The 16838-nt window shown below is 39.7% G+C and overlaps 1 protein-coding gene across 2 annotated transcripts in view; it reads left to right on the forward strand.

Moving 5' to 3' along the window:
• Window positions 1–14683, forward strand: part of LOC137648907 (transcription initiation factor IIA subunit 1-like) — a 57953-nt gene extending 43270 nt beyond the window's left edge. For both annotated transcript variants that reach the window (XM_068382080.1, XM_068382079.1), the window contains exons 11-12: window positions 5125–5198; window positions 12799–14683. In XM_068382080.1, the coding sequence (XP_068238181.1) occupies window positions 5125–5150 (26 nt within the window). In that variant the 3' untranslated portion in view covers window positions 5151–5198; window positions 12799–14683. The remainder of the gene's footprint in view (window positions 1–5124; window positions 5199–12798) is intronic.
• The last annotated feature ends 2155 nt before the right edge of the window (window positions 14684–16838 follow it).

Below are 16838 nucleotides of genomic sequence, written 5' to 3' on the forward strand. Positions count from 1 at the left end.
ACACTTCATCTCAAACACATTCAATTTCTCTCTCCATCACTTTCATTCCCCACAACTCCGATCCATACATCACAGTTGGTACAATCACTTTCTCATATAGAACTCTCTTTACATTCATGCCCAACCCTCTATTTTTTACTACTCCCTTAACTGCCCCCAACACTTTGCAACCTTCATTCACTCTCTGACGTACATCTGCTTCCACTCCACCATTTGCTGCAACAATAGACCCCAAGTACTTAAACTGATCCACCTCCTCAAGTAACTCTCCATTCAACATGACATTCAACCTTGCACCACCTTCCCTTCTCGTACATCTCATAACCTTACTCTTACCCACATTAACTCTCAACTTCCTTCTCTCACACACCCTTCCAAATTCTGTCACTAGTCGGTCAAGCTTCTCTTCTGTGTCTGCTACCAGTACAGTATCATCCGCAAACAACAACTGATTTACCTCCCATTCATGATCATTCTCTCCTACCAGTTTTAATCCTCGTCCAAGCACTCGAGCATTCACTTCCCTCACCACTCCATCAACATACAAGTTAAACAACCACGGCGACATCACACATCCCTGTCTCAGCCCCACTCTCACCGGAAACCAATCACTCACTTCATTTCCTATTCTAACACATGCTTTACTACCTTTGTAGAAACTTTTCACTGCTTGCAACAACCTTCCACCAACTCCATATAACCTCATCACATTCCACATTGCTTCCCTATCAACTCTATCATATGCTTTCTCCAGATCCATAAACGCAACATACACCTCCTTACCTTTTGCTAAATATTTCTCGCATATCTGCCTAACTGTAAAAATCTGATTCATACAACCCCTACCTCTTCTAAAACCCCCCTGTACTTCCAAGATTGCATTCTCTGTTTTATCCTTAATCCTATTAATCAACACTCTACCATACACTTTTCCAACTACACTCAACAAACTAATACCTCTTGAATTACAACACTCATGCACATCTCCCTTACCCTTATATAGTGGTACAATACATGCACTAACCCAATCTACTGGTACCATTGACAACACAAAACACATATTAAACAATCTCACCAACCATTCAAGTACAGTCACACCCCCTTCCTTCAACATCTCAGCTTTCACACCATCCATACCAGATGCTTTTCCTACTCTCGTTTCATCTAGTGCTCTCCTCACTTCCTCTATTGTAATCTCTCTCTCATTCTCATCTCCCATCACTGGCACCTCAACACCTGGAACAGCAATTATATCTGCCTCCCTATTATCCTCAACATTCAGCAAACTTTCAAAATATTCCGCCCACCTTTTCCTTGCCTCCTCTCTTTTTAACAACCTTCCATTTCCATCTTTCACTGTCTCTTCAATTCTTGCGCCGGCCTTCCTTACTCTCTTCACTTCTTTCCAAAACTTCTTATTCTCTTCATATGACTGACCCAGTCCCTGACCCCACCTCAGGTCAGGTGCCCTCTTTGCCTCACTTACCTTGCGCTTTACTTCCACCTTTTTCTCTCTATATTTTTCATACTTCTCTATACTATTACTCTGCAGCCATTCTTCAAAAGCCCTCTTTTTCTCTTCCACCTTTACCTTCACTCCTTCATTCCACCATTCACTGCCCTTCCTCATGCTGCCTCCAACAACCTTCTTCCCACATACATCACTTGCAATCCCAACAAAATTTTCTTTTACTAACTTCCACTCCTCCTCTAAATTACCAGTTTCTCTTACTCTCACCTCGTCATATGCCATTTTCAACCTTTCCTGATATTTACTTTTTACCCCCGGTTTTATCAACTCTTCAACCCTCACTACCTCCCTTTTACATCCACCTACTCTATTCCCCCACTCTTTTGCTACAACTAATTTTCCTTCCACCAAAAAATGATCAGACATACCGTTAGCCATACCCCTAAACACGTGCACGTCTTTCAATCTTCCAAACATTCTTTTAGTTATCAACACACAATCCATTAATGCCCTTTCTACTACTCTTCCATTTGCCACTCTTACCCATGTATACTTATTTTTATCTTTCTTTTTAAAGAAGCTAGCACTTATTACCATCTCTTGCTCAACACATATCTACCAGTCTCTCACCACTCTCATTTTCACCTGGTACGCCATACTTACCAATGACATCTTCTACCTCTCCAGCGCCCACTCTAGCATTTAAGTCACCCATAACAACTACATAATTCCTTCTACTCAGTCCTTTTACACACCTAGTTAATTCATTCCAGAACTCATTCCGCTCTTCTTCACTTTTCTCACTACCTGGCCCATACGCACTAACAAACGCCCAACATTCCCTACCCAATCTAACCCTTACCCACATTAACCTAGATGATATCTCCTTCCATTCCACTACTTTACCTGTCATCTATTCACTCAGCAATAACGCCACACCCTCTCTCGCTCTTCCCCTTTCAATCCCAGACACTCTACCAGACATTTCACCAAACATCACTTCACCTTTTCCTTTCATCTTTGTCTCACACAAGGCCAATACATCCATCCTTCTACTTCTAAACATACTTCCAATCTCACATCTTTTACTCTCTATCGTACTACATCCACGCACATTCAAACACCCCAAAGCTAGAGTGCGGGGAGCAGTCACTCTCCCCCCAGCTCCATCTCCTTGTCGATGTCTCGTAGGAATTTATTACAGGAGAGGGGGTTCCCAGCCCCCTCGTCCCGTCCCTTTTAGTCGCCTCATACGACACGCAGGGATAACGTTGGCGCTATTCTAATTTTTATATGCCCCCGCGGCCACAGGGTGCGAATACAGTTACAGTTGTGATAATTGTTTCCCTCGCAGTACCTTTCACATGTGAAACTACGTTGCAATAGCTGATGACCAAGTTGACAGTTCAAGTACTAAATGGAGTGATGTTTAGTGATGGGAGCAGTGAAGGGCATGGTAAAGAATAGAGGGATGGGAGTTTTGTATGAGAAAGGGGTTGTTGTGGCCTGATTGGTAACGTCTCTGCCTGGTGTTTGCCAGATGGGGGTTCGAGTCCCGCTCAGACTCGTTAGGTCTTTAGTGTCTTTAACCTTACCATCCTTGTGAGCTAAGGTTAGGGTGTTTGGGGGAGCCCATAGGTCTATCTGTTGAGTCATCAGCAGCCATTAGCCTAGCCCTCCCTGATCCTAGCTTGTGTGGAGAGGGGCCTTGGGCGCTGATCATATATGGTCAGTCTCTAGGGCATTGTCCTGCTCGTTAGGGCAATGTCACTGTCCCTTGCCTCTGCCATTTATGAGTGACCTTTAGACCAACTGTGTTGTATGGGTTGTAGTTATTATTATTATTATTATTATTATTATTATTATTATTATTAATTGCTGAACTACAACCCTAGTTATAAAAGCAGGATGCTATAAACCCAAGGGCCCCAACAGGGAAAATAGCCCAGTGAGGAAAGGAAATAAGGTAAAATAAAATATTTCAAGTGCAGTAACAACAATAAAATAATGAAAGTGACAAGAGACAGAAATTGAATGTGTGCATGATGAAGTGTCTGAGGAGTATGGCTGATGTATCTCGATTAGATAGGGTTAGGAACCGAGGTCTATAGATATAAGAGATCTTCTTAGGCCATTTTATTGTGCAGGTAGCCGGATAATGGAAAATGGACGTCTGCTGAAGAAGGTGATGAATGGAAAAGTTGATGGGAGAAATAAGAGGAAGGCCTTTTTTTTCCCTGTCGGCCTCCCCCCAAAATTGTGGGAAGTGCCTTTGTAGATGGATAGAATAGATTTCAGGTTGGTAGATGATTTTGTAAAACTATAGTTTTTAAACTTGTGTTAAAATTGTATCTGAGGGGAATTTTTATTGTATAAATTCCTTTCTATCATTAATGAGTTTTATCCCCTCAATTCTTTGGCGTTTAATTTATTCTATTATCATTAATATTACTTACTAAGCTACAACCCTAGTTGGAAAAGCAGGATGCCATAAGCCAAGGTGCTCCGAGGAAAATAGCCCAGTGAGGAAAGGAAAGAAGGGAAAATAAAACATCTTGAACAATCATAACATTAAAATAAATATTTTCTATATAAACTATAAGAAAAATATTAAAACAAAACAAGAAGATAAATAAGATAGAATAATGTGCCTTAGTGTTCCCTCAAGCAAGAGAACTCTAACCCAAGACAGTGGAAGATCATGGTACAAAGGTCCTAGGAGAGCTGCTTATTCTATCTGAATATGCAAGTTTTTACATGAAATGAATTAGTATACGATGTGTTACCGTGAAGAGAATCTGGTATTTAACGTACATGCTTAGGCTGCGACTAGATTTCCCATAGCATTTTTCCCTCGCTATCCCACCTCTGTCAAAGTGTTAGTTTGCAATACCAACATGAGGGGAATTTCATAAAAGTAAACAGAATTTTAAGGAAAAATAATGATATTTTTTATACTCACCCGATGTGAAACTTACACTAGTTCGGACTTCAAGACATCATATGCATGTCCTTCTGCCTCCCCCATTGACTAATGTTTTTGAGAAACATTAAACTAGTTCGGACTTCAAGACTGATCATATACGTGTCCTTCTGCCTCTCCTATTGACTAGTCGTTCTGTCTCTCCTATTGCCTAGTGTTTCTGAAAAACTATTAAGCTAGTTCAGACTTCAAGACTGATCATATACGTGTCCTTCTGCCTCCCCCATTGACCAGTGTTTTTAAGAATCTTTAAACTAATTTGGACTTCGAGACTGATCATGTACACGTCCTCCTGCCTCCCCTATTGACTAGTGTTTCTGAAAAGCTATTAAACTAGTTCAGACTTCAAGACTGATCATACACATCCTTCTGCCTCCCCCATTGACCAGTGTTTTTGAGAAACTATTTAACCAGGATGAACCTCAAGGCTGAAAGATTATCCACATTCAGGTATTATCACTCCCTGCTATATAATCTCAATACTACACTAGAGGAAGTAGGGCTATTATAATGATAGGCAATGGGAATTTTTTTTTATGTATGGTAATCACCCAATTTTTATCCAGTTTCATGAGAGAAGCAAAATGTACACAAGCTGAGTATAGAAATGATTAATTCTATCCATTCCTATTTCATGTCAAAAGTCTCATAGGTTTTTCTTTTTTTGCAGGTGGTAGAGGTAAAAAAATGAAATAATTAGACACTGCATCTTCACATTCTTCTTGATCGTTATGATTACTTAAGGTAAGTGCCTATAGATTGTTTTCTGTTTCCCTATTTTATACTTCCTGCTATTTGTATACAGAAGTTAATCAACTTACAAATACAATTGGTTCCAAGAAGCTATTGCTAAATTTTGGCCTAGGGTAGGCCTAACCTAAATCCCATACTTATGATTCCCAGCTACAGAAGTCAACAAATAGTCGGGTGTCATTTGAAATAGATATCAGGGTATTACAAATGTTTTTTTTGCTTACTGTATTAGATATATAATATTGATTTAATACTGTAGGTATTAGTTTGTTGAGTGTAGTTGGAAAAGTGTATGGTAGAGTACTGATTAATAGGATTAAGGATAAAACAGAGAATGCAATCTTGGAAGTACAGGGGGGTTTTAGAAGAGGTAGGGGTTGTTTGAATCAGATTTTTACAGTTAGGCAGATATGCGAGAAATATTTAGCAAAAGGTAAGGAGGTGTATGTTGCGTTTATGGATCTGGAGAAAGCATATGATAGAGTTGATAGGGAAGCAATGTGGAATGTGATGAGGTTATATGGAGTTGGTGGAAGGTTGTTGCAAGCAGTGAAAAGTTTCTACAAAGGTAGTAAAGCATGTGTTAGAATAGGAAATGAAGTGAGTGATTGGTTTCCGGTGAGAGTGGGGCTGAGACAGGGATGTGTGATGTCGCCGTGGTTGTTTAACTTGTATGTTGATGGAGTGGTGAGAGAGGTGAATGCTCGAGTGCTTGGACGAGGATTAAAACTGGTAGGCGAGAATGATCATGAATGGGAGGTAAATCAGTTGTTGTTTGCGGATGATACTGTACTGGTAGCAGACACAGAAGAGAAGCTTGACCGACTAGTGACAGAATTTGGAAGGGTGTGTGAGAGAAGGAAGTTGAGAGTTAATGTGGGTAAGAGTAAGGTTATGAGATGTACGAGAAGGGAAGGTGGTGCAAGGTTGAATGTCATGTTGAATGGAGAGTTATTTGAGGAGGTGGATCAGTTTAAGTACTTGGGGTCTGTTGTTGCAGCAAATGGTGGAGTGGAAGCAGATTTACGTCAGAGAGTGAATGAAGGTTGCAAAGTGTTGGGGGCAGTTAAGGGAGTAGTAAAAAATAGAGGGTTGGGCATGAATGTAAAGAGAGTTCTATATGAGAAAGTGATTGTACCAACTGTGATGTATGGATCGGAGTTGTGGGGAATGAAAGTGATGGAGAGACAGAAATTGAATGTGTTTGAGATGAAGTGTCTGAGGAGTATGGCTGGTGTATCTCGAGTAGATAGGGTTAGGAACGAAGTGGTGAGGGTGAGAACGGGTGTAAGAAATGAGTTAGCGCCTAGAGTGGATATGAATGTGTTGAGGTGGTTTGGCCATGTTGAGAGAATGGAAAATGGCTGTCTGCTAAAGAAGGTGATGAATGCAAGAGTTGATGGGAGAAGTACAAGAGGAAGGCCAAGGTTTGGGTGGATGGATGGTGTGAAGAAAGCTCTGGGTGATAGGAGGATTGATGTGAGAGAGGCAAGAGAGCGTGCTAGAAATAGGAATGAATGGCGAGCGATTGTGACGCAGTTCCAGTAGGCCCTGCTGCTTCCTCCGGTGCCTTAGATGACCGCGGAGGTAGCAGCAGTAAGGGACTCAGCAGTATGAAGCTTCATCTATGGTGGAAATGTGGGAGGTTGGGCTGTGGCACCCTAGCAGTACCAGCTGAACTCGGCTGAGTCCCTGGTTAGGCTGGAGGAACGTAGAGAGTAGAGGTCCCCTTTTTTGTTTTGTTTCTTGTTGATGTCGGCTACCCCCCAAAATTGGGGGAAGTGCCTTTGGTATATGTATGTATGTACTGTATTTCTTTATCTTATCTTTGTTATCTCTGAATGTTTGTACATTGAGGACTTTCTGTTTGATGATTCTTTTAAACTTTTTCTTAAATATGAAATTGATCCTTTTTAGGGTGAAAACCAGCGACGAAAAAATTCTCGTATTGTCGTGTTAGTTTGTGGAAGGTGTGGGTTATGTCACATACCTTTGATATTGGATTTAGAGGTAGCGGAAGGGATTGTTTAACATTGCAATAGTTTGAAGAGCGTTAAATTTTATAAGATTTATAAAGTTGAGCGTTGTTTTTCGAAAATGTGCAGTCCATTATCAGTAAAATTTAGAAAGATAAAAACCTTTGAGATAATATACTGTATATATTGAATTTTTGCGCAAAATGGCGATCAAAGAATTTCGACAAAGTTTTGGGAAAATTCATGCAGCAAAGACATCACCAAAATAGCATTCAATGAACAAGTATTCCATGATAGATATCATTTGCTGTGTTTGAAATAAGCTAGCGTATAAACAGTGAGCAAATATTCTTGTATGCTGTACACTTTTTTATGAATAATAAAAAGAATTATATAAATTTGAAAGTATACCTATTAATACTGAGGATGGTGAGTGATATAAAAGGGTGAAAACGATCAAGACTGATATAGTTATTTAAGGTTTATGGGGCATCAGACACTGTTGATAACAAACATAAGGGTTGTGGTAGCCTATAAGAAATAGCCCTGCCTAGCAGTCTGTTGAATGGGAGTTCAATGCCTCCTCAAGCTCTATAATTTTTAGAAGACGGCATTTATACCGTTTAAAACGCTCCCAGAAGACTAGAATTACTGCCATATTTACTCGGACAGCTTCTATAACGTTTAAAACGCTTCTTGAAGACCAAAATGTCTGTCGGATATTTGCTCAGACAGCATATATAATGTTTCAAACGCTTCCAGTTGTTGTCGGATATTTGCTCAGACAGCATATATAACATTTCAAATGCTTCCAGTAGTGTCTGCAACCTCACCATCCTTTTGAATTAATGATTGGTGGTTTAGTGAGTCTATAGGCCTACATGCCGAGTCATCAGCAGCCATTGCCTAGCTCTCCCTGGTCATAGATTGGTGGAGAGGGGCCTTGAGCTCAGATCATATATACAGTATATCGCTTGTTTGGGACAACATCGTCATATCTCAAAAACAGCTATTTTTCAGGAGAGCCCTTTTAATTAATTAAAACACTCATATTATGTTATGTCGTTAGGACATTAAGCGCCTCTAGCGATCAATTTTTTTGCTACAATTATGACACTTTTGCCTAAAAAATCAGCATTTGAAGATGAATATCTCTATATGGATAACTCAAAAATAAATTTTTTTGAGTTATGACGTTGTCGCAAGCGAGCGATATGTGGTCAGTATCTAGGGTAGGGCATTGCCCTGTTAATTGCCTCTGCCATTTATGATTGACATCTAAAGTAGTAAAGCAAATTGAAATTCATGAGAACTGAATATACAAGCCTAAGGTTTAAGACCTGGTTGTTAATTAAAGTTTTGTGATGTTGCTCTACCTTCCTCACGTTACAAGCTGTTTCCTAAGAGATGTTATAAAAGTTCTAGTACAAATCAACACTACTTTAATTTTTAAATATTAAGTCCCTCTGAAATTGGATAAATACAGTACTGCATTCCTAAGGTTAAGTTTGGATGTGCCACCATTATTGTTTGTTCTTTTACGTCTGCTTTTTGTTCTATGTAGTTATGTGGGGAAGTCTTGTGTGTGCTGCCTGGATTACTATGTTTTTTTTTTTTTCATTGTCATCTTAAAGGTCTTTTACTGGCCAGTTTTGTGTATTCTGCTTTTACTATCTGTACATTGCATCCAAATATTCTCATGCATGGACGTCTGTTATTTATTTTAAAAATGGAATACTTTTTTGTGCGCTATTAGTCTAGCAATTTTTTCCCCTTGATCCACACTATTGATACTTTCTTGATGCTTGCTCCACTGTCCAGTGCCTTATAAGAAACGGAAGTGAAGAACGTCTTCTAATCCGCTCTTCACCACCTGATTATGATCTGCTTGCCTTTCGTCCCATTTTCTCTGTTGTTACTCCGTGAATGCTTTCAACAGCTGTGACTTTTAGTTCGGTTTCAGGGTATTTAGTGTTTTAACAATTGGTGATGCATGGATTTTTTATTATTAGGGGTACTGTATATAGCTTACTGTGTCCCATGCAAATTTCTTTACTTTTTCAGCTTGATAAGTTCCCTGTGGTCTCTTTCCCTCAAGCTGTCCAGCTTCTGGATCTTGTATACAGTATAGCCTTTACAGTGTCCCATGCAAATTTCTTGGCTTTTTCAGCTTGATAAGTTCCCTGTGGTCTCTTTTCCCTCAAGCTGTCCAGCTTCTGGATCTTGTATACAGTATAGCCTTTGCAGTGTCCCATGCAAATTTCTTGGCTTTTTCAGCTTGATAAGTTCCCTGTGGTCTCTTTTCCCTCAAGCTGTCCAGCTTCTGGATCTTGTATACAGTATAGCCTTTGCAGTGTCCCATGCAAATTTCTTGGCTTTTTCAGCTTGATAAGTTCCCTGTGGTCTCTTTTTCCCTCAAGCTGTCCAGCTTCTGGATCTTGTATACAGTATAGCCTTTACAGTGTCCCATGCAAATTTCTTGGCTTTTTCAGCTTGATAAGTTCCCTGTGGTCTCTTTTCCCTCAAGCTGTCCAGCTTCTGGATCTTGTATACAGTATAGCCTTTGCAGTGTCCCATGCAAATTTCTTGGCTTTTTCAGCTTGATAAGTTCCCTGTGGTCTCTTTTTCCCTCAAGCTGTCCAGCTTCTGGATCTTGTATACAGTATAGCCTTTGCAGTATCCCATGCAAATTTCTTGGCTTTTTCAGCTTGGTAAGTTCCCTGTGGTCTCTTTTTCCCTCAAGCTGTCCAGCTTCTGGATCTTGTATACAGTATAGCCTTTGCAGTGTCCCATGCAAATTTCTTGGCTTTTTCAGCTTGGTAAGTTCCCTGTGGTCTCTTTTTCCCTCAAGCTGTCCAGCTTCTGGATCTTGTATACAGTATAGCCTTTGCAGTGTCCCATGCAAATTTCTTGGCTTTTTCAGCTTGGTAAGTTCCCTGTGGTCTCTTTTTCCCTCAAGCTGTCCAGCTTCTGGATCTTGTATACAGTATAGCCTTTGCAGTGTCCCATGCAAATTTCTTGGCTTTTTCAGCTTGGTAAGTTCCCTGTGGTCTCTTTTTCCCTCAAGCTGTCCAGCTTCTGGATCTTGTATACAGTATAGCCTTTGCAGTGTCCCATGCAAATTTCTTGGCTTTTTCAGCTTGGTAAGTTCCCTGTGGTCTCTTTTTCCCTCAAGCTGTCCAGCTTCTGGATCTTGTATACAGTATAGCCTTTGCAGTGTCCCATGCAAATTTCTTGGCTTTTTCAGCTTGGTAAGTTCCCTGTGGTCTCTTTTTCCCTCAAGCTGTCCAGCTTCTGGATCTTGTATACAGTATAGCCTTTGCAGTGTCCCATGCAAATTTCTTGGCTTTTTCAGCTTGGTAAGTTCCCTGTGGTCTCTTTTTCCCTCAAGCTGTCCAGCTTCTGGATCTTGTATACAGTATAGCCTTTGCAGTGTCCCATGCAAATTTCTTGGCTTTTTCAGCTTGGTAAGTTCCCTGTGGTCTCTTTTTTCCCTCAAGCTGTCCAGCTTCTGGATCTTAAATTTCTTGGCTTTTTCAGCTTGGTAAGTTCCCTGTGGTCTCTTTTTCCCTCAAGCTGTCCAGCTTCTGGATCTTGTATACAGTATAGCCTTTGCAGTGTCCCATGCAAATTTCTTGGCTTTTTCAGCTTGGTAAGTTCCCTGTGGTCTCTTTTTCCCTCAAGCTGTCCAGCTTCTGGATCTTGTATACAGTATAGCCTTTGCAGTGTCCCATGCAAATTTCTTGGCTTTTTCAGCTTGGTAAGTTCCCTGTGGTCTCTTTTTCCCTCAAGCTGTCCAGCTTCTGGATCTTGTATACAGTATAGCCTTTGCAGTGTCCCATGCAAATTTCTTGGCTTTTTCAGCTTGGTAAGTTCCCTGTGGTCTCTTTTTCCCTCAAGCTGTCCAGCTTCTGGATCTTGTATACAGTATAGCCTTTGCAGTGTCCCATGCAAATTTCTTGGCTTTTTCAGCTTGGTAAGTTCCCTGTGGTCTCTTTTTCCCTCAAGCTGTCCAGCTTCTGGATCTTGTATACAGTATAGCCTTTGCAGTGTCCCATGCAAATTTCTTGGCTTTTTCAGCTTGGTAAGTTCCCTGTGGTCTCTTTTTCCCTCAAGCTGTCCAGCTTCTGGATCTTGTATACAGTATAGCCTTTGCAGTGTCCCATGCAAATTTCTTGGCTTTTTCAGCTTGGTAAGTTCCCTGTGGTCTCTTTTTCCCTCAAGCTGTCCAGCTTCTGGATCTTGTATACAGTATAGCCTTTGCAGTGGCCCATGCAAATTTCTTGGCTTTTTCAGCTTGGTAAGTTCCCTGTGGTCTCTTTTTCCCTCAAGCTGTCCAGCTTCTGGATCTTGTATACAGTATAGCCTTTGCAGTGGCCCATGCAAATTTCTTGGCTTTTTCAGCTTGGTAAGTTCCCTGTGGTCTCTTTTTCCCTCAAGCTGTCCAGCTTCTGGATCTTGTATACAGTATAGCCTTTGCAGTGGCCCATGCAAATTTCTTGGCTTTTTCAGCTTGGTAAGTTCCCTGTGGTCTCTTTTTCCCTCAAGCTGTCCAGCTTCTGGATCTTGTATACAGTATAGCCTTTGCAGTGGCCCATGCAAATTTCTTGGCTTTTTCAGCTTGGTAAGTTCCCTGTGGTCTCTTTTCCCTCAAGCTGTCCAGCTGCTGGATCTTGTATACAGTATAGCCTTTGCAGTGTCCCATGCAAATTTCTTGGCTTTTTCAGCTTGGTAAGTTCCCTGTGGTCTCTTTCCCTCAAGCTGTCCAGCTGCTGGATCTTGTATACAGTATAGCCTTTGCAGTGTCCCATGCAAATTTCTTGGCTTTTTCAGCTTGGTAAGTTCCCTGTGGTCTCTTTTCCCTCAAGCTGTCCAGCTGCTGGATCTTGTATACAGTATAGCCTTTGCAGTGTCCCATGCAAATTTCTTGGCTTTTTCAGCTTGGTAAGTTCCCTGTGGTCTCTTTTCCCTCAAGCTGTCCAGCTGCTGGATCTTGTATACAGTATAGCCTTTGCAGTGTCCCATGCAAATTTCTTGGCTTTTTCAGCTTGGTAAGTTCCCTGTGGTCTCTTTTCCCTCAAGCTGTCCAGCTGCTGGATCTTGTATACAGTATAGCCTTTGCAGTGTCCCATGCAAATTTCTTGGCTTTTTCAGCTTAGTAAGTTCCCTGCATTTACAGTGTCCCATGCAAATTTCTTGGCTTTTTCAGCTTGATAAGTTCCCTGTGATCTCTTTTCCCTCAAGCTGTCCAGCTTCTAGATCTTGTTCAAATTAGAACTGTTTTAGTTTAGTGTTAATCCTTTGAAACCAGTGGCACAAAGTCAGGCAGATTAAGAGTAAATTGCATGATACTTGGATCCTATGAAATAAATAATTTGCTGTTAGTATAAAGTTCTTTAATAATACTTTGAATAGTCTTTGTACGATACGTAATGGAAGGTGCACTCCTTTTTGGTAAGGAGTGAATATTAAACTTAAGTTTTATATATTTTTTCTTATGTGTATTTGGCCGGTATGCATGTTAACTTGTGAGTTTTAAACTTAGGTTATTTACCATTCACATGATGTATATACAGCAAGGGTACATTGTAATGTCTTCCTTCTTTTGCTTTCAGACTTAGGGGAAATTCTACTGATGGCAGCAGTCACATAAAATAGAGGAGACCTCGGACGTATCTTTTTTATCTTTTTATTTATTCCTGTGTTGTTCACCATTGAAGTTCTTCTTTTCTTGAAAGTGTTTGACATCTTTTTTTCTTCGATTTTTTTTTTTTTATTGTATGATATAATCCATTGTAAAATGTTTCCTGAGTCCTTTGTGTACATAGTTATCACCTCTGTAGATTATAAGGGTCTTGACAAGTTGTTTTAGTGCCGTTGGTGAACTTGTCCAGGTAAGTCCTACCTTTAAGAGTGTAGTAACATTGCAGTTTGATAGATGCCTTTTCCGTTGATGAGGGTAGTGGTTTTTTTGCCATCTTTCATTATCTTTGAACTCTCTCTACCAGATACAGTCAAGTTCGTTATACTCGTCAGCTTCTGATACTTGACCTCTTGTTAATTAAAAAGTTCAATTTTTATAAATTGTAAATGCTTCATTTTTGATGCAAGCTAAGAAGAATTTTTGTGAAGACTTCCTGTTTTGATCTGAAATTGAAGATGAATTTTTTTTTCTTTCCCGTAGTGTACACGAAAGGAGGGTTTATAAGTCTTTTCAAATGTGACCATAGTTTCAATAATGGAAAAGTGAACCACTTTTTATGTATATCAAGCAGTGTTTTGAGGGGACGACATGTCATTTGTTGATTTAAGTAAAACATTGACTACTGATTGATAGGAGTTGCTACCATTTCCAAGCTCATAGATTTATCATTGTCTCTATGTCTTGTAGGGTAGGTTATTACAGTTCAGTTTGTTTTTTAGTCATGTGGAAAGTACCTGTTTATATGTTACTATTGCTATTTCATTCGGCATTGTAAAAATACCATATTAAAGATACCCTGCTTCTTTTCTAAGATTAATGTATTCATTGCCAGCAAAGATTCTCTCTCTCTCTCTCTCTCTCTCTCTCTCTCTCTCTCTCTCTCTCTCTCTCTCTCTCTCTCTCTCTCTCTCTATTATTACATTTATTTTATATTTTCAGTTATCAGATTTCTTTTGATCCTCACTGATTTAACTTATCCTTGGCTTGCTCATTCATTTATTCAACTTGTGCATTCTCATTCGTATTCCACTATCTATTGTAGCTGTGTTTGTAATCAGTGTACATAAGTCTAGTGGCTCTTTTGTAGTAGGTATTAGCATATAGAAGTATTTAGGGATGTACACACACAGTTTATAACAAAGTTGGCCAAACATTGTTTCAGCTTCTAGGCATTCATTTTGTGGGTTGAAAACATATTTCATCACTAAAGGACGAAAAAATAAAAGTCGGTTGAAAACGTATTTCATCATTAGAGGACAAAAAAAAAAAATAAAAGTCACAGCGATAGAATACTTCAGTCAAGATATACCAAGAACCGTTGAATTGTCAGCACCGCTCGTACTTTGGATCATGGTCAACCGTGTTATAATTTCTGGGAGTCTCTTCCTTTTTCATGTTAACCTGCTGCCGATAATGGAAAGGTGGGGAAATATTTAGAAGTGTACTTTTATATCCTTTAAGTTCTAAATCCGTCTGTACCCGCAGATCTGTCGCAGTTTAAAGAACGGAAGGTGTGTAGTTGTCAATGCCATGCCAATATAGAGACTTATGATAAAGGCTGTAATAACTGTACTTGTATGCTTAACTGTAAAACATTTATATCTTAGTGTACTGTTGACTGTACATGTTGGTGGTGAAGTAGAGAAGAGGAGAAAGTACAGTGTGCTGATGCTGTCGTGCAGATTCATAAGTGATGTGTGCTTGGCTGAGTGAATGAGATTTTTTTTGTCCTCAGCCTGACCAAAGGAATACTGGAGGGTACGACTTGTAGTTTCAACGATTAAAAATAGCAATTACTACAGTATTTTATTTACCATAACTATGTCCCCTTCCACGTGAAGTCTGCAATAAGGATTTATTTATTTGTTTTCCCTGTAGTGTTCTGTCGTTCAATCGCGGAAAGTAGACGTTGGGTCTGATTGTGTGTAATGATTTGAACAATAGCAGAAAGCAAAAGATAGTAGTTTGCAGTACATGGAATTAACTGATTGTAAGCTAATATGATGGCCCTGTTAACCTTTTTACCCCCAATGGACATACTGGTACATTTCACAAAACTCATCCCTTTACCCCCATGGAAGTACCGGTACGTCCTTTCAAAAAACTGCAATTTACATTTTTTTGCATATTTTTTATAACTTTGAGAAACTTCAGGCATTTTCCAAAATAATGAGACCAACCTGACCTCTCTATAACGAAAATATAGGTTGTTAGCGCAATTTTAAAAATGTATATTGCAAAATGTGTGAAAAAAAAAATGCCTTGGTGTTAAGGGTTGGAAAGTTTCAAATAGCGTTAGGAGTAAAAGGGTTAAAGAGAATGTCAAAATGATAGCTTACACTACGTAGTAATTAGGCAGAAAATGCAAAGAAAAATGCTGGGTTAATTTTTACATAATCATGTAAAAAGAGTAAAAATTTCAAGTGAAAGCCTTACTGGTGGTGGTGTTGCCAAACTTGCCCTCTCTTATTAGGGTACAGTGCTGTATATGCCTCATTGTGATTTGTTCCCACTCCCGTTGGACTTTAATTTAATTGTAATTTTCTGTGTTGGTCATGCAGCTTGTACTGCACAAATTCATATTAGTGCGTTAATCATGCAACTTGTATTCAAGTAACGTGGCAGCCAGTTATTATGACCAGACCTTTTTTTTTCTATACTTAATTTCTTTTAATGAGGCATTTGCACCGCCTCCGAGGGGTGCCCGTTTAGCTCGGAAAAGTTTCCTGATCGCTGATTGGTTAGAATTATCTCGTCCAACCAATCAGCGATCAGGAAACTTTTCCGAGCCAAAAGGGCACCCCTGCGAGTCTGTGCAAGTATGCCTCACTAAAATAAATTTATTTTAGTCCCTGTAAGGAGTAATACTGTTAGAGCACTTCATGCAGTGCATTGTAGTCATCATATCTACTTAGTTATGGTAGTATTCATGAAGTATATAGTAAATACAGAGGATATACTAAATGTATAAGAAAAATTAAACCTTTATCGATATGATTCTTTACCATTTGAGCCATTTTAACAGCTTACCAAACAGAACATTTTAAAATGAGTACTGTAATAGTATTATTGCTAACATCAGTTACGTGTATTGTTTGCAACCTCGCCATCCTTGTAAGCTAATGAATGGTCTTAGGGGGAACTTATAGGTGTACCTACTGAGTCATCAGCAGCCATTACCTGGTCCTCCCTGGTCTTAGATTGGATGGAAATGGGGTTTGGGCGCTGATCGTATGTATATGTGGTCAGTCTCTAGGGCATTGTCACTGTCCATTCCATCAGCCATTTATGATGAGCCTTTAAACCTTTAGTTTCCTGAGACAAGGTACGAAAATAATTGCTACTAGAAACATCAGTGTTTGCAATACTGTATATGATTATTTTCGAGTTACTAGTAAAAGATAGAAAATGTAATACTTTACGTGGAAATACGCAACATAATCTATAACTTGGTATCGATGAAAATCGTACAGGTTGCTGTGGCCTGATTGGTAACGTCTCTGCCTGGTGTTTGCCAGTCGGTGGTTCGAGTCCCGCTCAGACTCTTTAGTGCCATTAGTGTCTGCAACCTTACCATCCTTGTGAGCCAAGGGTGGGGCGTTTGGGGGAGCCTATAGGTCTATCTGCTTAGTCATCAGCAGCCACTGCCTGGCCCTTCTTGGTCCTAGCTTGGGTGGAGAGAAGGCTTTGACGCTGATCATATAATGTATGGTCAGTCTCTAGGGCATTGTCCTGATTGCTAGGGCAGTGTCACTGTCCCTTGCCTCTGCCATTCATGAGCGACCTTTAAACCTTTACTGGAATTTGATTCTTGAACTAATATTCAGTCTCGTACTGTTGTATTACTTCATTATTTTGAAGACTTTGTGGATGTTATAGTTTTCCTTTTTTTACAAGTTTTTTCACAATATTTTACTTTTAATGTTTTTCTCATATTCACCAATTCGGTGG

The sequence above is a fragment of the Palaemon carinicauda genome, chromosome 10 (genome assembly GCF_036898095.1).
Source record: "Palaemon carinicauda isolate YSFRI2023 chromosome 10, ASM3689809v2, whole genome shotgun sequence".
Classification (NCBI taxonomy): domain Eukaryota; kingdom Metazoa; phylum Arthropoda; class Malacostraca; order Decapoda; family Palaemonidae; genus Palaemon; species Palaemon carinicauda.